General features: G+C 31.1%; 3 protein-coding genes across 7 annotated transcripts in view; all 3 read left to right on the top strand.

Annotated features, from left to right (window-relative positions):
* LOC124532709 (prestin) overlaps window positions 1-7,366 on the top strand; it is a 35,923-nt gene extending 28,557 nt beyond the window's left edge. For 4 of the 5 annotated variants that reach the window (XM_047107741.1, XM_047107742.1, XM_047107743.1 and 1 more), the window contains exon 17: window positions 67-410. In XM_047107741.1, the coding sequence (XP_046963697.1) occupies window positions 67-212 (146 nt within the window). In that variant the 3' untranslated portion in view covers window positions 213-410. Of the gene's footprint in view, window positions 1-66; window positions 411-5,257; window positions 5,385-6,251 lie in introns of those variants that run through there. The other variant, XM_047107740.1, reaches the window with a different exon arrangement.
* Window positions 7,367-11,279: 3,913 nt separating this feature from the next.
* Window positions 11,280-16,989, top strand: LOC124532867 (collagenase-like). The gene is made up of 8 exons (XM_047107979.1): window positions 11,280-11,374; window positions 13,142-13,199; window positions 13,517-13,670; window positions 14,284-14,456; window positions 14,994-15,101; window positions 15,634-15,773; window positions 16,123-16,231; window positions 16,583-16,989. The coding sequence occupies exons 1-8, from the start codon at window positions 11,324-11,326 to the stop codon at window positions 16,774-16,776; spliced, it is 987 nt and encodes a 328-aa protein (XP_046963935.1). The 5' UTR covers window positions 11,280-11,323; the 3' UTR covers window positions 16,777-16,989.
* Window positions 16,990-19,735: 2,746 nt separating this feature from the next.
* Window positions 19,736-25,167, top strand: LOC124532913 (collagenase-like). The gene is made up of 8 exons (XM_047108030.1): window positions 19,736-19,824; window positions 21,616-21,670; window positions 22,255-22,411; window positions 22,651-22,826; window positions 23,335-23,442; window positions 23,932-24,071; window positions 24,477-24,585; window positions 25,035-25,167. The coding sequence occupies exons 1-8, from the start codon at window positions 19,780-19,782 to the stop codon at window positions 25,148-25,150; spliced, it is 906 nt and encodes a 301-aa protein (XP_046963986.1). The 5' UTR covers window positions 19,736-19,779; the 3' UTR covers window positions 25,151-25,167.
* Window positions 25,168-27,374: the final 2,207 nt, after the last annotated feature.

Raw genomic sequence — 27,374 nt, 5'->3', positions numbered from 1 at the left:
GGCGAACAAAAATATAGTATAAACTATAGCGAGCGCACTGTTCATCACTTACTTCGTGTTTTTCAGGACCAGTACTAGAAATGATTGAACGATACAATTCCCTAGAATCTGAACAACTACAACTGGACACATTCCCCACCGTTCACGATGCTGTCGTCTACTACAAAATGTTAGAAACGAAGAAAGATACATCCATAACCATACAAACGTGATAAACTATTACGTATGTACTTAAACATAGACATTGTTCAATCCATTGCATTCTGAGGCTTATGATATGTAAAATAGAAATCATATTTGCTTGTCGTAAGTTTTCGAGCTTATATGCACGGACAATAAAATTATACAGGACTCTAAATAGTACAACCTGAGCCAATCAAACTTCGATTATTTTGGCTCATAGTGGTCTCTTTTGAGCCGGTAATATATATATTTTGTGAAAATATATGTTAGTGATTTTGTGTATTGTACTTAGAGTTATTTTTAATAATATTAATGGTTTTATTAAAATTTTACACTTCTATCGCATTATTGGAAAATTTGAGTTGATAAACAAGATCTGTAGAAGGTGTTACGTTTATTATTTGATAAGCAGCCGCTAAGAGAATGCGTTTCAGACAGGTTTGGAATCGAATGAACGATATCACTATGAAGTGGGGAATAATATACCAAAACAATACTACTATCGTACAGTTGTCCAACTAATTAATAATCTGTATTAATATTATTTGTCTATAGCTCTTTCACTACCAAATCGCTGAACCAAATTTGATGAAATTTGGTATAGAGCAAACTTGAACTCAAAGAAAGGACAAGGCGACTATTAGTATGAAATAATAATAAAAAAAATAATAATATATATTTTTAAATCCATAATGTGCTCTTACAATGTTATGTCAACTGTTTATTTTTATACTGTGTCACTTGTCATGATCAAGTGACAGACGTCAGAAACGCATTCCCTCAGCGACAGAAATGCATCGCGATATCAATTACTATTGAAATTAACTGATATGTTTCCTTAGGAATGTTAAATATAAATTCTTAGAATATTTTTTTCGTCAGTGAGAATATTATTAACATACATTTTATGTAGTATTATATTGGCTGTATTACCGTTATTGAAGATTTATTTATATAATAAATAATATGGAACCAAGTAATTATAAATTGTATTTCGAATTTTTAATTAATGAGCCGAAGTGGCATAAAACTATATCTCATATTTTATTGGAAGAATATAAATGAAATTTATAATATTATAACTCGAATATAAAATAAACGAATTGTTTTGTGAACCAAATCGAATATAGACATCGAATTTACACGCAACTTTAAACCACCATGATCCAATAGTGTATTTTTACTGTGAATACATTTATATTCTTGTAAAGTTAAATATATTTTAACACGATTCATATTAGAATATCTATTTAAATTTTTATGACTCTGTACTTATCATTGCAGTTAAGATTAGTAGTTGGTTGATTTAGAAGAATAATTTAGCTTCTATTATTCATATTCATTACTATTTCTGTAAAAAATATAACACTATGTCCTGGTGCTTTAAGAAAATATCTATGAACAAAAACTACTAATATCCATATTTGATAATATTACAAAGAAAATCATATGTTTTATAAAACAATAAATATTTTTTTATTATGTTCTGATTACAAAATGTAAATGTTATTTATTATTTAGCACCATGTCATAGAGTTATTCCTTAATAGCATCGATTCAGTAACGAACAAGTACCTTGTTAAGTAAGTAGTCCATAAATTATACAAAGGTCCGATCTGATCCAGTCACTGAGAGCGTTTGTAAATGTGTAACTTTGAAATGACGTAAATTTAAATAAAGAATCGTATAATATCATTAAAAACTGTCAATTGCCTATTATGTGTTTAGGAGGTAATTAGTTAAACATTGATGTGACGTTTTCAACGTTATCAAATCTCTTATCAATATTGTCCGAAAGAGAATAATCTCTGTTTAAAAAAAGAAAGTACAGTTTATTCCAATTATGCTAATTTACATTAAATTTTATATGAACTAAATGTAATTTTGAATGATAGTGAAATATTTTTGTTCACACATGATACGAGCGACGTATTTAACGTCGCTGTTACAAAGTTATGTCGACTGTTTGTTTTGTATCGTGTCACTTGTCATGACCAACTGATAGACGTCAAAAAACGCATTCTGTCAGTGGACTTAATAATAAAATTATTGTCACAAATATACCGTTGCTAACTACTGAGTTACTGATAGAGGTGGAATTTATTTGATTTTTATCAGTTTGTATTTGACGTAGACTGTTAATATGTTTGCAATCTAAATTGAAGACACACAAGTAATTGAGCTGAAATTATCGCATGAGTTTGGTGCGAATGACAATACCATCTAGAATGCAGCGTGCAAATAAATCGTTCAGAAATTTTCTAACACCAGAAACAATAATATTTTTTTTAGAGATTTATAAGACAAAATTAAATATTTTTACATTACACTGGATTACATGAAAATTAATTGTTAAAAATATTTACTTAGATTATTTTTGTGTAGATAGAACACACAACAAAAGTGCTAAAGCTTATTTTATTATCGTAGTGTGCGTGATAGCTACGCTTGACACTCACCAAACGTCATACTATTTTACTAGTGTGTGTTGTTTTGACAGTCTATCTAGATATAAATAATCAAATTATAATTGATATTTTGAATTCTATACAATGTAACAATAAGGTCGTATCACACTGCTGAAAAAAAAACACTTGTTTGATGTGCAATAATATTTTAATCTTAAATTTATAAGGTAAAAAAACTGTGAAAAGTGAAATTCAATCCGAGGATCTAAGGACCTGTAATCACGACAGGTGAAGTTGAAGTTCTTAACTCTTGTCCTAAACGTGACGTCACGCGTAAAAAGTACCGTTTACAAACGCCGGGACGAACGCTTGTTGAGCGAATTCTTAGTGAAATACAATTTGAAAAAATATATATTTTTAATATAAATGCTAAAGCAATAAAAGTTGTTTCATACACGATAGGCTTATAAATTAATTGTGCAATAATTATCGCATCTTTTAAATGTTTTTAAGTGTTTTTTTTTTGTATTAGCTACGTATTTTTGTAATATAGAATGTAGTAAATATTTTTGTGTCATTGTGATATTTTGTACCTAAAATAATATTTGTACTTATTTATTGTTAATAAATATTTGTTAAAATCGATTTTTTTTTATTTCGAACGTTATAAACTTATTATACTTAACTGCTTATTTCCACTTTAATTTTACTTCCATAATTCCGGGAACAGTTTCGTCGAAGTTCAAAACGCCATTTATTTGCAAATCCCTAGGGAATATCATAAACAATCATATTCATATAATAATCAAGCTCTCGACCAATGGCATAGCGTCATTTTGCTTGTTCGTTTGGCTTTTCTTCTCTTATGGGTAAATATTTTAACATGTACATTTGACTAAATAAATTGAGAATACTAAAATAGGAAATATAAATGTCCATCCATTAGGGAATATAGTTAGAGAAGTACTATGTGAATTATTTCTAGAATATATAAGCCTTTAGCGTGTACTTTCAATGGCTAATTTTAAGGCTCTCAAAATTTAAATGTTATATGCTATACAGAGTCGTCCGGCATCCTATGACATAGCCTTCTGACATACTTTCCAATATTATGTATACTATATTATCGAAGACTTATCTTATTGACAGAACAATGGGAACACATAATATGATCACAAACACCCTCGAACCTTCACAGCTACGTCGAGAAATAACATCTCTAAGCGCTTTCTGTCGATTTGTATCACGGCGAGTGCTCTGAGGAATTATTCTCTCTAATTACTTTTCCTTCAATATCAGTATCTAAGCATATTAGCTCAAGATGTCACCGCCTAACTGTGCCATCAATGCCATCACTCATGGAAAATTTTTCCTTTCCTTTCATCACAGCCAAGAAAGAGGATTACTCCCCTCTACTAAGCCTCTTCTTATTTTAATCCAGGTTGGGTTTCTTTCAAAGGCGCCTGAAGAGGCATCTTGCGGGCTGGTATGGTGAGATCAACTAGTGCAGTTTACTCTTTCTGACTGTACTGGCCGTCTTCGCATTTGGTCTTACACTTACAAACGATGGACTCAAATTCCTCCCCGGTTTATATATAATAATAAAGGAGTGCGTTAAGTCGGCCTGTAAACATTTATTTCGCATCTGAGAGAGAGTGAGAGAGACAGAGAGATTCAATCACTTAACACGTTCAGTGCCAGCGACAAGCCTAGCGTGTTCATGCGAATTTCAGTGATATCTTAAAAACTAGGCTAAATTATTCATTCAAACTAATTGTGTGCAATCTTCAAGCGATATGCTACTGAGTTTTTAAGTGGCCCGTTAAAAATAATATTTTTTTTTATTTTAGAAAAAAATGTCTTTTGTAATGCCGGCGACACGCTAGGCTTGTTCACTTATTAAGGATAATCATAGATTGTCAAACTGTTTTTTCAACAAACCACATTTTATTAATGGCTTATTACCAATTTGTTGACAATTGAACTAATTTTGTTATTGTTTTCTCAAATGTGAGGAACTTTGTTACATTTTTTTTTTTGTACAAATATCTATTATTATAAAAATTTATACACCTTTGTAGTAAAACTATATAAGCCGTAATTCTGCCATTCCTATTTAATGACAAAGTTTATACTAAATTGTCTTACTTTGTGTTATGTTGATACTGATACTGATTATGTATTACAAGTACCTATTTGTTAGTTCGATTAATCATTAACTACCACATACATACACCAAATATATAAAATCAAACACTAAATAAGGCTGATTTACCTTAAAAATGTAAACACATGTCAACTTCCAATTCGTGTTACAAGAATTGAAGTAATGAAACAATAAAACGAGTTTAGCTTACAAGAAGCTTGATTATTTTTTAATTATTTGTTTATTAATTATTACTTATTTAATTTTTCTTTATTATTATATCAAGACATGTGCACCGAATCGATATCCTATGACCTTTGAACATTTCTAGCAACTAAAAAGAAAGTGAACGAAACAAGTGAGATAAAAATTGATTTTAGAAATTGATAAGTATGTATTTGAGAAAAAAAAAGAAGGTGGATTTTTATGGATATTTCTTATTTCAAGATATTCGTATTATCAAGATAAGAGTGATTTTCTAATAGCCAGTTATTAAAAGTTGATTTATTTTGTATTTCAGGTACAATGTGTTATAATCGACGCCACTGCGTTGTCATACGTAGATGCGCCAGGGATAAAAAGTCTTGTCGCAGCACAAAAGGAGCTGGTGGCGAACGATATCACAGTTCTACTTGCTGGCGCTAATGGTGTGTACCTCTTATTAATACGACATGCGCTCTTTTATAATAGGCTATTTGACTGGTTTTTAAAATCCATTTTATTTTGTTTAGTAGAGGTTAAGGAACCCAGTAAAAGTTGATATTTTTTTATTTCTAGTACATATTTTCCGAAGAATATCTTATTAAAAAATCCATATTTAAATAATGCGCGAAAACGCTACTTGGACAATATGGCGCTGCAAAGGCGTCGGTGACGTCACTTTGCTGTATTTTAATCTGTAGTACATATAGTAGAAAAGCAAGGTTTACAAGAAAGTGACTTCACCGTTTTGTATCACGTGACAAACGTTTGAAAAAATGAATTTTTATTTATTGATTTCTGAATAAATTAAGTATTATTTTTAACTTTCGTTAGTAAATAACCATTTTTAAACACATAATTTACACTGATTACAATAATTCACAATTTATTTTTCGCATTGTCAAATAGCCTATTTTAAATAACTGTTTAAGCCAAGCCTAATTTTTACAGGTATACTAACTATGTTACTAAATTTTTTTACATCATTTTATTTCAATGCAATCTTGATCGTTAATTTGATCTACATAGTTTTAAGTTATCATTTCAAATTTATGTTGAACGATGAATTAACTGAAAACAAATGCACAGTCAATAAAGTCATCAATAAAGTTTATTAATAACTAAATAAACTTTATTGATGATAATGTCTCACGAATACGGAAAAGATAATTGTTTCTTGAAATACCTTTAAAGTCAAAGCCGTCAAGAATAAAATATATTTTGATCTTATTTGTTTGGATTTGAATGGCGAACATAACTATAGTATAAACTATAGCGAGCGCACTGTTCATCACTTACTTCGTGTTTTTCAGGACCAGTACTAGAAATGATTGAACGATATAATTCCCTAGAATCTGAACAACTACAACTAGACACATTCCCCACCGTTCACGATGCTGTCGTCTACTACAAAATGTTAGAATCGAAGAAAGATACATCCATAACCATACAAACGTGATAAACGATTATGTATGTACTTAAACATAGACATTGTTCAATCCATTGCATTCTGAGGCTTATGATATGTAAAATAGAACTCATATTTGCTTGTCGTAAGTTTTCGAGCGTATATGCAGGGACAATAAAATTATACAGGACTCTAAATAGTACAACCTGAGCCAATCAAACTTCGATTATTTTGGCTCATAGTGGTCTCTTTTGAGCCGGTAATATATATATTTTGTGAAAATATATGTTAGTGATTTTGTGTATTGTACTTAGAGTTATTTTTAATTATATTAATGGTTTTATTAAAATTTTACACTTCTATCGCATTATTGGAAAATTTGAATTGATAAACAAGATCTGTAGGGATGTGTTACGTTTATTATTTGATAAGCAGCCGCTAAGAGAATGCGTTTCAGACAGGTTTGGAATCGAATGAACGATATCACTTTGAATTCGGAAATAAATAACCAAAACAATACAACTATCGTACAGTTATCCCACTAATTAATAATCTATATTAATATTATTTGTCTATCGCTCTTTCACTACCAAATTGCTGAACCCAATTTGATGAAATTTGGTATGGAGCAAACTTGAACTCAAAGAAAGGACAAGGCGACTACTAGTATGAAATAATAAAATAAATATAAAAAAAATTAATATATATTTTTAAATCCATAATGTGCTATTACAAAGTTATGTCAACTGTTTATTTTTATACTGTGTCACTTGTCATGATCAAGTGACAGACGTCAGAAACGCATTCCCTCAGCGACAGAAATGCATCGCGATATCAATTACTATTGAAATTAATTGATATGTTTCCTTAGGAATGTTAAATATAAATTCTTAGAATATTTTTTTGTCAGTGAGAATATTATTAACATACATTTTATGTAGTATTATATTGGCTGTATTAGCGTTATTGAAGATTTATTTATATAATAAATAATATGGAACCAAGTAATTATAAATTGTATTTCGAATTTTTAATTAATGAGCCGCAGTGGCATAAAACTATATCTCATATTTTATTGGAAGAATATAAATGAAATTTATAATATAATGACTCGAATATAAAAAAACGAATTGTTTTGTGAACCAAATCGAATATAGACATCGAATTTACACGCAACTTTAAACCACCATGATCCAATAGTGTATTCTTACTGTGAATAATACATTTATATTCTTGTTAAATTTAATAAATTTTAAAACGATTCATATTAGAATACGTATTTAAATTTTTATGACTCTGTACTTATCATTGCAGTTAAGGTTAGTAGTTGGTTGATTTAGAAGAATAATTTAGCTTAATTATTATTTCTGTAAAAAATCTTACACTGTCCTGGAGCTAAAAGAAAATATCTATGAAACAATCTACAAATATGCATATTTGATAATATTATAAAAAAATCATATGTTATATTCTCAGTACTAAATGTAAATCTTATTTATATTTAGCACCAGGCTATAGAGTTATTCCTTAATCACATCGATTCAATAACGAACAAGTATCTTGTTAAGTAAGTAGTCCACAAATTATACAAAGGTCCAGTCTGATCCAGTCACTGAGAGCGTTTGTAAATGTGTAACTTTGAAATGACGTAAATTTAAATAAAGAATCGTATAATATCATTAAAAACTGTCAACTGCCTATTATGTGCTTAGGAGGTAATTAGTTAAACATTGATGCGACGCTTTCTATCAAATCTCTTATCAATATTGTCCGAAAGAGAATAATCTCTACTTAACAAAAGAAAGTACAGTTTATTCCAATTATGCTAATTTACAATAAATCTTATATGAGCTAAATGTAATTTTGAATGATAGTGAAATATTTTTGTTTAAATCTATACGCCGCTGTTACAAGGTTATGTAGACTGTTTATTTTGTATCGTGTCACTTGTCATGACCAACTGACAGACGTCAAAAAACGCTTTCTGTCAGTGGACTTAATAATAAAATTATTGTCACAAATATACCGTTGCTTAATAATTACTGAATTACTGGTAGTGGTGGAATTTGTTTCATTTTTATCAGTTTGTATTTGACGTAGACTGTTAATATGTTTGCAATCTAAATTGAAACCAGATTCATCCAATTAATTGAATTGAAATTATCGCACAAGTTTGGTGCGAATGACAATACCATCTAGAATGCAGCGTGCAAATAAATCGTTCAGAAATTTTCTAACGCCAGAAACAATATATATTTTTTTTTATATAAGAGAAAATTAATTATTTTTACACTACAATGGATTGGATGGAAATTAGTATTTAAAAATATTTACTTAGATTATTTTTGTGTAGATAGAACACACTACAAAAGTGCTAAAGCTTATTTTATTATCGTAGTGTGCGTGATAGCTACGCTTGACACACACCAAGCGTCATAATATTTTACTAGTGTGTGTGTACACAGTGGGTAACTATTGGTCACTGTTGTTTTGACAGTCTACCTAGACATAAATAATCAAATTAAAATTCGTATTTTGAATTCTATACTATGTAACAATAAGGTCGTATCACACTGCTGAAAAAAACACTTGTTTGATACGTGCAATAATACTTTATTCTTAAATTTATAAGGTAAAAAAACTGTGAAAAGTGAAATTCAGTCCGAGGATCTAGAGAAGATCTAGTGAAGTTCTTAACTCTTGTCCTAAACGTGACGTCACGCGTAAAAAGTACCGTCTACAAACGCCGGGACGAACGCTTGTTGAGCGAATTCTTAGTGAAATACAATTTGAAAAAATATATATGTATTTTAAATTTAAATGCTAAAGCAATAAAAGTTGTTTCATACACGATAGGCTTATAAATTAATTGTGCAATAATTATCGCATCTTTTAAATGTTTTTTTTTTTTGTATTAGCTACGTATTTTTGTAATATAGAATGTAGTAAATATTTTTGTGTCATTGTGATATTTTGTACCTAAAATAATATTTGTACTTATTTATTGTTAATAAATATTTGTTAAAAACGATTTTATTTTTATTTCGAACGTTATTAACTTATTTATCACGGGATATTATTTTACTTAACTACGTATTTCCACTTAAATTTACTTCCATATTCTCTCGATCAACCAATGACATACCGTCATTTTGCTGTCAATTGTTGTTCGTTTGGCTTTTCTCCTCCTATGGGTAAATATTTTAACATGTGCATTTTACTAAATAAATTGAGAATACTAAAATAGGAAAGAGCTGAGACGGCCCAGTGATTCGAACGCGAGGATCTTAACCGATGATTTCGGGTTCAAATCCAGGCAAGCACCTCTATACATATATACATATGTGTTTAATTTGTGTTTATGATTCATCTTATTTTCGGCGGTGAAGGAAAACATCGTGAGGAAACCTGCATGTGTCTAATTTTATCGAAATTCTGCCACACATGCATTCCACCAACCCGCATTTTTTTTCCGCTGGAAAATCGCATTACGCGTTTCCCCCACATGATGTTGTATTTTGGGGAAGCTCGCCGGCGCTGAAGGCACCGGAATACCCATCAAAAAACCAGCGGTACCCACTCTTTCTCTACGGGGGGCATCACGGGATCGCTTGAGCATTCTACTGTGATGCCCCGACGGTTGGCCCACCACGGGCTTCCAAGCTAGAGGAGTTCCCGGGGTACAGAGAACATCTCTACTCCCGGCGACGTTTACAGCTGGAGGAGAAGCTGCGCATAGCGCTGCTGTCTTCTCACCGGTCTTATTTGTCGATCCGACGACGACCGCGGAGGCACTCTCCTCACACGCTCGCTCCGCAGCCTCTTTCTACCACTAACCCGCATTGGACCAGCGTGTTGGAATATGTGAAGTATTTCTAACATATATATATGACGACCTCCATGGTCGAGTGGTGTGTACAAGTAAGTAAGTTTTCTATGTTGTCTTGGGTCTGGGTGTTTGTGGTACCTTCGTTACTTCGGATTTCCATAACACAAGTGCTTCAGCTACTTACATTGGGATCAGAGTAATGTATGTGATATTGTCTCATATTTATTTTTTATATTTATTTATTATATATATATATATATATATATATATATATATATATATATATATATATATATATATATATATTATTTATATATAATACAGAGCCTTCTGACGTACTTTCCAATATTATGTAATTATCTTATCGAAGACTTGTCTTATTGACAGAATAATGAGAACACATAATATGGCCACAAACACCCTCGAACCTTCACAGTTACGTCGAGAAATAACATCTATTAGGGCGAGTGCTCTGAGGAATTATTTTCTCTAATTCCTGCTTCCCTTTTCCGTCAATACCAATATCTAAGCATATTAGCTCAAGATGTCACCGCCTAACTGTGCCATCAATGCCATCACGCATGGAAAATTTCTCCTTTTCTTTCATCACAGCCAAGAAAGGGGATTACTCCCCTCTACTAACCCTCTTCTTATTTTAACCCACGTTGGGTTCCATTCAAAGGCGCCTGAAGAGGCATCTTGAGGGCTGGCATGGTGAAATCAACTAGTGCAGTTTATTCTCTCTGACTGTACTGGTCGTCTTCGCATTTGGACTTACTCTTACAAACGGTGGATTCAAATTCCTACCCGGTTCATATATAATAACAAAAGAGTGGGTTGTATAATCGTTCCAGATATCTGAACAGCTTGAGAAGATGCCTGTTAATATTTATTTCGCATCTGAGAGACAGAGAGATTCAATCACTTAAATAAAATCTTAATAAGTCTTTTCAATAATTATAAAAGATATATTTCTACGCATTCTCAAATCGCATAACCTATATTTTTCCCAATAATACCCAAGTCTGTTTAACTATAATTCGATCGAATCGACGAAAGATAAAGAATAAATCCAAATTAATAACACGATAAGTGTTGTATAAAAGTATCACAGGTAAATATCTTTAGTCATTAGGTAATTAGTTGAAATGGCGGGCGTATACGCTTTGGGGCTACTGCTCATCCTAGGACTGGCGCAGGTAACATTTTTTACTTGTTATTATTTTTTGAAACAATAAAATTCCAAATTAGAGTCTCTTGTCTCTTCTTCTTTAAAATGAATAATCTTAACTTTTCAGTGTTTAAAAGTATTATCAATTTAGTATATACACATTATTTATTTATTTAATTGAAAAATAATTAAGAAAGATAATTGTAGAAACGTTAAAAAAAAAACAAACAAAAATAGTACTACTTTTTTTGGTTTTTCAATCAATTCGATTTTATTTTGGATATGTTTGATTAATATGCAGTAGGTATACATACAAATAAAGTTTATTCGATAGAACAGCTTTAATCTCGGTCAACATATTCGAAATTACTAATGTTTTGACAAACGCAAAAAGTTAAATGCTTTTAGGCCAGAATGAGATATTGGTAAAGTCCTATCACGGAAGTTGCGACTTTAGGCGTGTTCGATGGTTGTGGGTTACTATAACTTACGATTATATGCGTCGTTTCACATTAGAGTCAAGACAACAAAAACAGTCGTAAGTCGGCGGCTGAGCAATGCAAATGAGAAAGTTATAAATCGCTCTCCTGAAAAATTACAAATTTTGTCATACGACTTAATGCGCGGATAATTTCGAGCAACTTGTATATAATTTGAATAAAACAAAATTATTCTTTAATATTTTTCTGTATGTTTTCAAATCTTAAAACCCCGGTATCAGATTACATTATCTATGTGCCAATGACTTATAATTAATCAATGATTGATAACATTAATCTCAGCTTAATGTAATAATCGCACTGATTTAAAAGTCTAATAATAATCAAATCAAACTAACTTATAAAACAACAACTAAATCTAATCATAATATGATTAAATCGTGTATCAAGAATATTTATTTACAAAATTATTATTAAAATTAGGTTCACGTATGAATTAAAAATGGTTACTGTATAAATCTTGCCCGCGTGGAATGGTGACAAGAATGCTAGCAGCTTTTCCCTGTTGAATCGCAATTTTGATCCTCGGGGCATCAACGAATCAGCCCTCTGCCCTCCTGTCACCAGTCGAGGCAATAAGACGGTGTTTCACACGTGACATTGGCGAAATAATCTGTGCCTTTTTGGCACAAATAAAAGCCACAAAAAAAAATGACGGTGTTGTACTTATAATAAAGCTTTTTGCACCATTACTGCAGGGCCCACGTGTTTCAACAACAAAATAAGACAAAAAAGGAATTTGGAATAAGATTCAAATATTTGGGGCGTTAGTTCGCTTCAAAATTTTCCGAAGATGCGCCGGCTTTGAACATTGTTATCGAATTAAAGAGGAGGCCGTCGTTTCATCTTATGTAACGTCCCTCGTTCCAAGGGAAACAATGTTAGTCCATCAGGTTCTTATCATCGTCATGACGAATTGAACGGAAAGAGCCTGATTTATTGTGTCATTAAGGGAAACATGGTATAAAAGCCTACCTAAACTTCTTGGCCAAGAGAGACCATGTAAACCGAAAGAGAGAAACCAAAAATATTCAGCTCATTAAGCTGAAATCAATCGGCTATTTATTTCTAAAATAATATTAAATTAATTCAATAATGAAGCTAGGAGTATCTTGGAAAATTGCACAAGGACAAGCCTTCTGCTGATGTATAATACCCCGTCGCACATTTCAGTGCCATTTTGTGCTGATTGTACTAATTTTCAATACACTTTAGTTTATACGAGTTTTAGCAGACAGCCTGACACCGTATTGCACTGAGTTGCTTTTAATTTTATTATTTTTGTTTAATTCCAGGCAAATCCGGCTTTGAGAGAAAATGAGCCAGCCTACGTTTCAGATATCAAAGCCTCCAGTAAGTAGCACAAATAATAATATACACATAATGATAGGTTACCTCGTAATGCTTTAGAGCTGAATTATGTTTCAATACAAATGAGTCCCCAGACTGAGATGAATGAGTCTTGGGTTACACAAGCAAAATAAAAAACAATAAACATGCTATATCATGCATGCATATAAAAAACATTTAAGCTACCACTAGTTCGGAAAGTAGATTCTACCGAGAAGAACCGGTAAGAGGCTCAGTAGTTACTCTTTTTCAACATTTAAAAATACAATCATGTTAGAATATTGTAACTTCTAGATAAGCAATTATTATTTCTATACCAGATACTCGCATCGTTGGAGGATGGGAGGCGGTATTAGGCCAGATTCCTCACCAGGTCAGCGTCCGTATGGTATCGTCGGCCGGTGCAGTCTCCTCGTGTGGAGGATCCATCATTCATAACAACTGGGTCATCACTGCTGCTCACTGTCTTGCTAAGTACGTCTTAAACAAATGTTATATGAAACTGTGCTTCACGCGCATACAATAAATGCATATACTCATATATAATATGCACGTTGTATGCACTTAAAGGGAGGTTTAATACGGCTTAAATCAAACATTCAAGAGGAGTCTCATATTAATTAAATGATAATGAAAGGTCTAAGAATTCATGAATAACAATAATACAATTTTCGCACGTACCTTAATTCGTGCGTTGGGGGGGGGGGGGGCAGCTATGGGGGCGTTAGTTCAACCTTTTTGGTGTACCTAAGAATGTGTGTATGTATGTATGATAATTGATAAAATCCGCATAGGGAAAATAGTTATTGACACTTATTACTAATCTCCACTTTATATGAGGTACTAGTGACCCGATACTGATACTAAACATACTACAGAATTTGTTTATTTACTGCATGCATTACAGTAGAAACTTCTAAAATTATCAGTGTTTCTTAACTACATTGTCTTTGTAATATATACAAAAACGTGCCTCTCGAAACAGTCTATCTATTACATACATATGTACAGACAGCGGTAAGCGACTTTGTTTTATACCTACTATGTAATGATGCTGTATTATATTAACTCCTATATTTTTTCACAGCCGTATATCATTCGTTATACGTTTTGGAGTCGTAGAACTCATACGCCCAACGTACATCCTTGAAGAACATTCGAGCAATGGTTTCATTCACCCTGATTACAACGTCAATAGCAACACCGTGCAGAGAGACGACATCGCTCTGGTGAAATTGAGTCGAAGCATTCCTTACGGACGTAAGTTTATAATGTTTTAATGTTCAATACTACAGACTATAAGTAATATAATAGTCTGTATATCATAGAGGTGCACTGAGATTGCAGCATTTGTCATAATATTTATAATAAACCAGTAGCTGCCGGCGACTTCGCTGGCGTTTTAGCGTGTTGGTTTCCATATTTTTGGCAAAAAAGGTAATGTTCTTTGTTGGAGTTCAAGTTTGCTTCATACCAAATTTCATCAAATTCGCTTGAACGGTTTGGTCGTGAAAGAGCGACAGCCAGACTGACAGTTAGTTTCACAATCATAATATTAATATAGATTAAATTTAGGTGGAAATTATATTTTCGTAAAGTAAGTAAAGTCTGCCTATAAAGGCTCACTGCTGAACTAAAGCCTCCTCATTTTGATAATTGCATGAATCAATGCCTCGCACTCTACATGAGTTTTTCGGATAAATATGTGGCAGTAATTCATGCGATAGTGTCAGGCTGCCGCACGATGTTTATCATCAAGATATTTAATATTATTTTAATATTGTTTCAACTTTTCAGCCAATGTTCAGCCGATCCGTATGCAAAGCTCTGAACAGAAAGACGTTGATTATACCGACGTTGTCCTCACCGTGAGCGGCTTCGGTCTCACCAATGACGCTTGGAATGGTAATTATTTATTTGTTTTCACTTAAAGACCGTTAATGATAATTTTATAAAGTAAATTAAGCTTAAAGTCAACACATCCAGCTATAATGGCATGGCTCATAAAAAAGCTCTTTTGAATCATCATGTTACAGTATTGATATTCCCTAGAAAAAAAACAGCAATAAACTCAGTAGTTATAGTGACTCTTTGTTGCCATTTAGTTGGCAGCTGCTTCACTAATGGTAGTCATGATAAGTGATAAATAAGGGCCAAAAGTATTTGATATTGTATAAGTATTTAAGCGTCAATTGAGTGATTATCTCTAACAATTAAACCTCTCACCCCAAATAAGAAGAAGATATACGAGAAATACGTCATGGAATCATCAAAGTACCCAAAAATAAGGTTATATAGAAATCTTTCAATTAGAAAAAAAAATGCAGTTTTGAATTAATTTTCCAAGAATAAACCGTATATTTCAGTTGTACAATACATTAAAATGCCGTTACATTGGTCAATCATGTCATGGCTTAATACTGTCAATCTGGTGCAGGTGGTGCCGCTTCCCAAGTTCTCCTGTGGACATTAAACCGTGGTATTAGTAACGCGGAATGCCGACGCTGGTTCCTCTCCATCCACCCGCAAACTGTTTGCGCACAGTACTACAACAACACAATCCAATCGGCGTGCTCGGTTAGTACTGTAAAAATGGATCAACTTCTGATTTCTTCCTGAACAATTTCTTGCTTTTGCTGCTACGAGATGACCGAAAAGATATAGATAGATATCTCTGGACTACTTCTAAGAATATCAGATTACTCATTGACCCTCCACGACAATGGAGGATCTGGTAGGCCAGTTACCAAACCAAAATGTAGTCCTTGTTTTACAGTGCAGAATAATTATCATTTTCAGAGATTTAATGATTGACAAAGACCAATAATTTACAAATACCTCTTGTTTGTGTCAAATCTGTTAAAAAACCTTAAGTTTAAATCAGTGCAAAAGTTAACATACAAAAAATTTGTCAATTATGTTTTAGGGAGACAGCGGCGGTCCGCTGACGATGGTAGATGAGGACGGTAAACTCACCATGATTGGTATTGTGAGCTTTGGTTCTAGTGTCGGCTGTAGCAGCATATTCCCCACAGGTAATTATTACTTTTATCATAACGTATTGGTAACTCATGTAATGTTCTTTTATAACAAAATAACAATGGTCAAACAAATCACCATTCTTATGGTCAATCTCAAAATCTATTTCACTTCTTCAGTTGTGTGTGTTCGAGTTATATTTTTTTAAAGTTTTGTATTTATGTCAAACTCAAAGCGGCATAACCTGTCTATCATACAAATTATTTACAGAATTATTTATTAAATATCAGTGTAATTCGTTTCGTGTTACCATAAAATATAATAACTCTGATTATATACCTAGAAATATATATTTAAATCTTGTAAGAAATTTTACAAAAACTAATTTTTAAATTACTTTATCACAGCTTACGTCCGTCCCGGATACTACCAGGATTGGATGTATGAAGTTACTGGTATTGACTTCGACTGGACTAGTTCTCCTAAGCCTGACCCTGAGCCTGAACCTGAGCCTGAACCGGAACCTGAACCAGAACCTCAACCAGAACCGGAACCAGAACCGGAAACGGAATCAGAACCAGAGGAGTCTTTATACTACTGATCTAATTATAAATAAACAAATTCAGTCAGCGAGTTAGAATTCATTAATAAATTGTTTCGTAGCTCGTTTAAATGTAATAATTACATTTATTGCGTTCAGCGTTATTGTTTATATTGTTTAAAAGCTCGTTTAAATGTATTGTTACATTTACGACGTTCAGCGTTTTTGTTATATATGATTTCTAAAGAAATAAATTAATAAAGATTAATAAGGGTTTTATTTTTAACATTACCATACCATGAGCTATTCAGAATAACGATATAGGTTTCGTATATGTACCGTTCCAATAAAAATAAACAGTTATTTATCTTTTTGTATTCTTGATCTTCTATTTAATTTTTAATAATCTAGAATTCAAATATTTCTGTAATTTCATTTTATTTAAAATGATCAATCCTACAAATTATAAATACTATTTAATTTAGTTAAAACATATAAATATATAATAATAAAGTCTTTAATAATGTGACCTTATGATTTTGCTATCAAGTTCATGTAAAGCTACGAGTCAATTTGACGAATTTATTTGCTTATATAACATTACAAATTATTACATAGGAAATGAAAAAAAAATGGTGATTTAGGAAGGCGTACATAATATTAGTGTGATCGATTTAAATAATTTTTAATGTTACATCTAAGTTGTGTTGTACTATAGTGACTGTGACTGTGACTTATGATATCCCAACCGCTGAGGTATAAACCTGATCACAGATATTGGCACACAAAAATATTATTGTATCGTTAAGCTAATGTGTGAATATTTGCATTTTATCATTACATAGATCTGACACACAACGAATAATGTAGGTCCTAATATGCTACCTTGTGGAATACCATACGAACATACAAGAGGTAACTTCAGTATTTTTATACCTACAAGAATCATTTAAAAAGAATTCCTCTCAATTACAAACAGGTGAAGTTTATCAGCTATTATTTAAATGCTATCATTCGTACGTCACCCTTATTAGAGATTAAATAATAATTTACAACGTAAGCTTTTCATTTATATAAGCCTCAATAACACACAACCTCAGCAAAACTCGACAAATACAGCTGAATAACAATGATCAAAATATTAAGAGGTCTCCTAAGTAAAATGAAATGAAAAATATTTGACTACTTAAAAGTCGATTTACGATTATATAATATAGTTAAATTTATTGTTGTTTTTAGATAAAAAATAATAATCAATTACCTCCTCCTTTTTTCGAAGTCGGTTAAAAATAAACACATATATATATATATATATATATATATATATATATATATATATATATATATATATATATATATATATATATATATATATATATAAAAAGAATTCCTCTCAATTACAAACAGGTGAAGTTTATCAGCTATTATTTAAATGCTATCATTCGTACGTCACCCTTATTAGAGATTAAATAATAATTTACAACGTAAGCTTTTCATTTATATAAGCCTCAATAACACACAACCTCAGCAAAACTCGACAAATACAGCTGAATAACAATGATCAAAATATTAAGAGGTCTCCTAAGTAAAATGAAATGAAAAATATTTGACTACTTAAAAGTCGATTTACGATTATATAATATAGTTAAATTTATTGTTGTTTTTAGATAAAAAATAATAATCAATTACCTCCTCCTTTTTTCGAAGTCGGTTAAAAATAAACACATATATATATATATATATATATATATATATATATATATATATATATATATATATTTTTAACCGACTTCAAAACAAATATTAATAAATAATGTGACTCAAACGCTTGTAACCAATTTTTTTTCAACGAATAATAAAATAAGGTCGGCTCGGTTCTTGTTTCAACAACAAGACAGCTGCATCAAAAATTCATAGATAATTTAATTTATTATTATTTGTCCCTTCCTTACTTAATACATATATATATATATATATATATATATATATATAGCAGCTGTCTTGTTGTTGAAACAAGAACCGAGCCGACCTTATTTTATTATTCGTTGAAAAAAAATTGGTTACAAGCGTTTGAGTCACATTATTTATTAATATTTGTTATTGTTAATAGCGTATTATTTTATCATAAATATATGTTATTAATGACATATGAAACTGATTTAAAAATTACAATGTTTATTTAGTTGCCAATAGTTCGTAAAATTTTAAACTATCTCATTAACATGGATATCGAGCCTCTATGAATTGATGATAAAGCGTAATGTACAAAAGTAACAGTTGTAGTTTCGTCTGTTTGTTCAAGTATGTAACATGTTTAAGGTAAAACTTTCTATGAACTGAATCAAGGCTCAACTAATTGCAGAAAACGTAAGATCAAGATGGTAATAATCGTCCTATTTTAAATAAGTTAAGGATTTAAAAAACAGTCTGCAAAAACCTCGAACAGCTTCTGATGACCAATACACATCTGCTGTAGGAGATGCGATATTAGTCCGAGAATCCCAAATTGTAGTTAAGGCTAAACTAGCGACTTAAATTAACGGAATTGCAATCAATAATCTTCGTAAAAGAATCATACAATAATCTTTAAAATACTTTATTTTCTACGAGTGACCTACCCCGACTTCGCACCGGTTCAATACTGATACTAAATACACTACAGAATTTATTTATTCACGGCATCGCATTAGAAACTTCTAAAATTATCAATATTTCTTTATTATATTGTCCATGTATTATACACAAAAACACGCCTCTCGAATCACTCTATTAACAAAAACAGGCATCAATATCCGTTGCGTAGTTTTAAAGATTTAAGCATACATAGGGATATAGGGATAAAGTAAGCGACTTAGTTTTATAGTATGTAATGATAATGATTATAATGATGATAATGATGATACGTTTACTTAATTATTTTTAATATGGAAATTAGTTTTATAAGAATTAAGATTTCTTCAAGACATGATAACGCAGGGCAAAGTCACATTAAAAGTTAGCGAGCTCGTTATCACTATAATATAAGAACGAGAATCCCGATCAGTGCAGCGCAGAAATATCAACATGCTGACGTACGTGTGGGTCCTGTTGGCCCTCGGACTAGTCCAGGTATTTATGAGAACATTATTCGATACAAGATTTTATACATGATAAAAAGCGTGGAGTTAATACTTGTTGACTTCCAGGCAGGATATATTACAAACAAATTATATAATTGACTAACATGACTGTATTTTTTAAATGTTGAACAAGAGTAACTCAGTTTTCTTCTCGTTACAATCTACTATCAGAACCGGTGGTAGCTTTACTTAATTGTTGAATGACGATTGAAAAGTGCTTTTAAAAGCCTACTTGAATAAAGCTTATTTTGATTTTGAAATACAAGTTTTATGTCAAGCATAAATAATTTAGCTTTTCTTTTAAAAGTTTGTTTGTGACTTTCTTTTTGAGTGTTTAATTGTAAACGTTTGTATTTGTTACATTTTATTTCATAAGATATATTTTTGTATTTTTTCTAAGTTACTTATTATGTTCGCAATGACTATTTTATTTTATTATAAATATTTTTCTTTCTTACATAATGATTTAAATAGAAGTTTAAAATTATGTTCGAAGCTCTTAACATAACTATAAATTATTTCGAGACCCAACTACAAAAAGTTTTTAATTTAAATATGAAGAAAAATTATTTCGTAATGTGCACTAAGAAAATATTGTAGTAATATTTACGTCACTTAATTCTAAACTTTATAAATTGACAATTAATAAAAAAAAACCCTATACGATTTGGCATTAAACAGAGAAATTTTTAATAACATTGCATTGTTTAATAACATTTAACAATGTTAGATTTAATTGTAAATGAGTAATACTAGGTATGATATAAACGATCATAATTCAATCAATAAAGACGTATTTTTTATCAGCCCTGTTTGGTTGGTTAAGGTATAAACTATACAGGCAAAAAATAATAATGATATTAATTGGTATTTTATGCTATTTTATTTGTACTATTTTATTCATTCATATTTTTTTATTAAAATCAATTTTTGATTATATTAATCCGTTGATGATACCAATTTATCTTCAATCTGTATCCGTTCCTTTGATAAAAGAATTATGCACGATGCTATGATAACATTAAATATTTTATTTGTTTTAAAAATTACGTAAATAGTTTTAGTCATGACATCCGCTTTTACTTAGCTTCTATTTTTAATAATCATCGTTTGCAAAATAGAAACTGTCATGAGCGAAAGCACTAAATTAATCGGCTTTTATCGTCGGAATAATAATAATAATTTATTGGTGCAAAAGAATTTTACAAAATAAGCTTATATGAATATATGAGTATACAAAATAAGTATGACTATTGTTAAATATGACTATTAGCTAAGTACTCTATTTACATGTGGTTTGGCACTTTAAAAAGAGTGAAACTTAGTATCCTTTATGGGTTATTAACATAACCTGCGTTAAGGATAATTGAATATATTAGTTTTGAATTTTATAACAATTATTATTCAGTCATTTAAATGATGTTCTTCATTTTATATGATATAAAACACATAGGCATCTAATAGTACAAGTTTTAGGTTCATATAAATTTTCTCATCATCGCAAAGAAGGAAAATATACGTTTGGAAAATAATCCATCGGTTCTCATTTTACTCAAACCGTGATACTTCGTTGGGATAATCAAATCAAAATGAACGAATCCTTTCCTTTTTCAACATACATCGGTTACAGACTAAACGTGAATATGAATATTGATGATCTTAAAGAATTAATTTTTAGGAAAGCCCCTAAGATCCATTTGAACAATATCAGATCCCAAATGTAAGACTATCTGTTAAAATTACATATTAACAATCATATAAAAATTGCATTCTCTTACAGGCTAATCCAGTGCATAAAGATGGGCCGGTTGGGTTTATGGAAGACATCAAACGCAGTATGTACTTACAATTGTCTAGATAGAACTACTGTTAGAATAGCTCGAATTCACTGCAGTAAACGATCGTGTAATATCAGTTAGGTAGATTAAATATGTTAACGTTAAGAAGGTTTTCAATATTCGAGTGAGAACTACCTAATCGAATTCGTAAAGAATAATTTGTTTACTGAGTTAAATTCTAACATTAGCTATCTGAGTGACAAGTGAAAGCGGATACTGAAAGTGATTTCCTTAATAACGTTGGTTAGCACAAAAACTTCACGTTATAAATGCTCATTATTAACCTGTATTATCTTCGCTTATCTAATTCCGTAATTATTGTCCTATCTAATTATTTTCTTTAAAAGGTTATAGATATAATATAATACTAGAAGACGTCGGAAGGAAAATTGTTTGCCAACAGGGAACGATTAACAGTAATGTATCGACTTTAAAAAGTCAGCAACGGTGCTAAGCATTTAAAGACTTAAGGCATTTTTGTTTTATCGCTTGCATGTATTAGTTAGCCAACACCTTACATAGTTTGTATAATACCATACCGTATAATAAGGAACTGTTATAATCGAAGCCTTAATTGTCAGGTACGAGCCGTGTTTCCGGAGGATGGCCGGCCCAGGAGGGTCAATTTCCCTATCAAGTCAGTATCCGCATGGTGAACATCGAGGGACTCGTCATATCCTGCGGAGGGTCCATCATACACCACGACTGGATCATCACTTCAGCTCACTGTCTCGCCCTGTAAGCAAAATAGACACACACATACACACACACATATTTAGTAAACATTAGGTATAATAACCTTAAAATAAGTATCACATTGCAAACATAATATGCAATTGTCATAAAGAAATGATATATTTTTTAATATCTATGCTATTGGAAACATATATGACCTTACCGAAATCAGTAGAAAATAATACAAAATCAAATAATCATGTATGGTAACAATTATATCCATTTAAATTTTATATTTTTAGTCGTCCATCATACATAGTTCGCCTGGGTAGCACAGACCTTCACCGTCCAGCATACATGCTGGAGCAATCGCTAAGTGACGCCATTCTTCACCCAGATTTCGATTTGAGCAATGCCAATCGTGTGCAGCCCCCTGATATAGCTTTGCTGAAGTTGAGCATCAGCATTCCATATGGACGTAAGTATCCTGAATACATGATTGGAGTCTTTATTGTAGTACCATAGAATTGTTGTATTATAAGTTATGTTAGTCAGATTAAAAATATATTTAGTTTTATTACTGAACCAACCAAACATAAGTTATCAGTATTATTAGAACTTATGAGTTTCCGCCACATTGCTTGCCAGTTTGAAGGGTCGTTGACACTTGAATTTTATCATTTAAAGAATGATTAATATTTCCTACAGTATTGACGTTTTTAGGTACTACTGACCGAAAGAGGACAGATGACAATACGCTCTAAATTAGCACGATTCCTAAATAATGTGATCCATTCCCTAGGTCCTTTTGAGGATATGGTTTGAAGGTGCGCTGCGCTGTGAACACATATGTGGTAGAATTTCATCCAACATATTTGGATTTCCTCACGATATTTATTTTCACCGTCGACCACAATATGAATTATCAACAATTTTGAGGTCAGGGCTAGAGTACTGTAAATCATTTTTGTGTTGTATTCCTACAGCTACCATCCAGCCCATTCGTCTCCAGAGCTCAGAACAGAAGGACAACAACTACGAGAACCAAGTTGTCGTAGTCAGCGGTTTTGGATACGACGATGATTCGTGGAATGGTAAATATGAATCATTAATCCAAATTGTACGTTATGAATAATTATATGAATAGGAAAATTTAAGTTCAAAATATTTGAATATTATTGGAAAGCTTCGTTGATTAAGACTATGTTCAGTTCGTATTTAAAAAATGCAGTTATGTTGTATTATATTTTGTCAATTAATATTTTAACAAATAGTATATAGTACCTTTCAATATCCTGAGCAATATAGTTTTACTAAAGGTGGTTCCGCAACTGATGCGAGAACAGCACATCCAATACTGAAAATCTTTTGATCTCATCCTTCATACTTAAAACTTCTGTATGTATAAAACATAAGTAAAATATACGCCAAAGTATGCGCGCTTTAACCTAATCTAAACATCATACTATATACCTAACTATTTAAAATAAATACCTAACTAACTTCTCAAACTTCTTTCGAGCGTTTCAACAACAAATCATCAAAAACGACTTTTCCTTTATGTCCTTTAAATATATTTTTAGGTGGTGAAGCCTCTGATTACCTGCTCTGGACCAACCTCAAAGCTCTGAGCAACGAGGAGTGCCGTACCTATTTTAACAACGTCTTCCCCTCTACTGTGTGTGCTCGCCATTACAATCACACTAATCAATCCGCCTGTCATGTAAGTGTATAGATAGATAGATAGATCTAACATCGGACGTTAAAAACTTAATATTGACGTAGAGTAAATTATAAACGATATGGTTAAGTTCAATGAGATATGTTGTCGTCTATCAATAATTGCTAAATCATCATCTTCATCATCGTCATCATTATCATCGTCATTATATACATCATCAACTATTGCTGCGTGTAGGCTTCCTGTCACGTGAGGATATCTATCATATATCCTATCAACGGCTCGATGTTATTTTAACCAAACTACCAAAACAAAAGTTTCTAACAATATATACTCAATAATTTTCAATTCTTCTTTACTGAACTATATTTTCATATGTAACATCCTGACCTAAAAGTAAAAATGACCGTTTTATACACTTAATGTAAATGATTTAAAAAATTACAGGGTGACAGTGGAGGTCCATTAACTGTCGTAGACAGAGATGGCGAGCCAACTATGATTGGTATAGTCCATTACGCTTCCTGGAGAGGATGCACCAGCGAATGGCCTACAGGTAACTGATTCACCGATTATTTTTAAGCCATCATTCCTTTTTTTCAAGGAAAAGGACTAAAGCTTTAAAATAACGTTCTGAAAACATCATGCATCTATTAAAATTACTATACAATTGAGATATATAAGATATAATTTTATAGAATACTATAAAATTGAGAAACGAACATAATTTTATACTATTAACTTGCATTGCAAAAGGTGTAATTAAACAGCTGCCTTTTGACGAATCCATAATTTATTTAGTAATCTTCGTTAACAACAACTAAACGAAAATGACTAAATAAATTATTTGTGTAACAAACTAGAGCATTATAAAAAGTGCGAAAATTTTCAGTTATAAAGGTCAATAAAACCTTTTTGATGATACTGAAAACTTTATTTCACACGACAAGCAGTTCTGCTAACTGTACCATGAGTGTGGAATATATTCATTGTTTTCTTTCGCAGCGTACGTTCGTCCCGGACACTTCCAGGATTGGCTGAATCAAGCTACCGGGATTAACTTTGACTGGAGCTACGCTGACATTGAAGACACATCAAATCAAATACCTTTAATTCAATAAATAAGTAAATCGATTAACTTTCGTTTGATACTAACCAAACCCAATCTAACCTAACACTTTCTTGGGATTTTCAAATAAATAATAAAGCAGTTGAACTTTTTATTTGAAGTCAAATCTTTTTCACTAATAAACCATAGGTAAACAATATACCTTAAGATACTTTTACTTTATGTTAAAGTTTGGAAATGAAATATCATGTTAATTAGAATTTCGAGAATTTATCTTATCATAACAAACAACGAATAAATTTATCACTTTTTAAACTATTTATAAGACAGGTATACATATATATTAATAATGACGTCAAAAATTAAAATATACATATATTCATGATATTAAAAAATAAACTACTATAAGATAAGAGGTAAGTTTTTAAAAATGTGTTCAAAAGTATCTCGTTTACGTTACGTTTTAAACAAGAAAGCAATCCATATAATCAGTGCATCAATAATCATAAAGGATACACGATTATAAGTAAGACACAAATTAGATGTAGCATCGGAAAATGCAATGGAATGTAAATAAAACCGATTACTGCCGATTTACACAACCAATAGAAACAGCTCCCTATCGCGCCATTCGACGCTATTCGTCGCTATAGATTCACGCGTCAGAAAAAGCAAGTGTATGTGAATCGACGCGCCAAATTGACGAATATATTAGGTCATATGATATTACAAGTTATAACGTTTATGCAAAGATCATATTCACATGAGAAATAAATATTGAGAATTTGGGATAGCGTACTTAGTTCGGATGTGATCGGTTTTACAAATTATACCGATGCAACATCTAAGTTGTGTCTTACTTATGTGACTCTTGACTGCTAAACTATATTGAACTATTTATACATATATTTCTTTTGTTGCTAATAACTGAGATAGGTTTTGTAAAAATATATGATTTCATAAACAGATGTGATATTACTCAAATTCTATTTCATAAGTCACTCTTATTGGAGATAAAATTATATTAATTTGTGTTATTTTTTATTTACATAAGATAGCATCAGCTAAGTTACATGAAACTAAGCGATGCTTGCTCTAACTTTACCTTTCTTTACTTTATTCCTTGGGCCACATATTATATAAAACATAAAAAGAATAACAAGTCTTTTTCATAAATAGAAATTGAAGAAACGACATTCCAAAATGACGGTATTCCATAATATTGTTCAAAAGAAAAAACTGTAAAACATTTGTTCGAGTTAACGAAGAAGTTAGTTTACTTTTAAAATAATAATATATTAAACAAATATACTTCTACAACAATTATATACAGGTGCTACATTTTTATCATAAATATAGTATTTTATTAATGAGGCATAAAACGGATTATTTAGTTACGTATATTTGTCGATATCTATTAAAATATATGAAATCTAAATCTTCGAATCAGTTATAAGCTCATTTTATGCCTCATTAATAAAATATTATATTTATGATAAAAAAAATAACTAGCATGCGTGATAAAATTGTAACGCACAGAATTGTCGGATACTTTTAATACAATAAATAAGTAAATTGTCTACCTACACACAAATGGGATTTTAAAAATAAATGATTCTAAAAAAAGTATGTTTTTGGTTTGGAGTCCAATCATTATAACCATTAATTACGTAAACTTTATCACCATAAAACCATTGTTAAATAATACATACATAATAAAATTCTAAATTAAAGCTTGGGGACGAAATATACGATAATATTCATGAACCTGCTACGTGCGTATACGAGTATCCGAATTTTCACATAAACTTTTACTAAAACACTAAAAATCCGGGCAGATAAAACCAGAAAAAGGGCACGATTAAATGAACAAATTATTTAATTTTAAGTGTAAGCTACTAAGACCGATACGAAAATGTTTTAACATACATATATTGAGCCCTCGAGATGTGGTGTACACATATATATTATGACGTTTACAACGTTTTCGGGGAAAAAAAAGGACCCAAGTAGAAAAAACTTACCGTTTTGCTGAAAATCGCGAAAAACCAATTTTTTTTAGCTTGAATAAATTTTTTGTCATACACAGGAATGGTGGGGAACTTTCCCATTTTATTTATAATATATGTACGATTTTTATTTTACAAAACAATAAAATAATAATAAAGATATTTTTAAAAACGCTGTAGTAGTCTTTACTAATATTGTTAATAAGAAAGTAGCTTCATCAGGACTATTCATACCGTTCATAATTAAGTTTAACAATGAGTTAGCCA

This window comes from Vanessa cardui, chromosome 10 (genome assembly GCF_905220365.1).
Source record: "Vanessa cardui chromosome 10, ilVanCard2.1, whole genome shotgun sequence".
Taxonomy (NCBI): Eukaryota; Metazoa; Arthropoda; class Insecta; order Lepidoptera; family Nymphalidae; genus Vanessa; species Vanessa cardui.
Note: the sequence above shows the minus strand (reverse complement) of the source record. Positions and strands in the feature narration are given on the sequence as shown.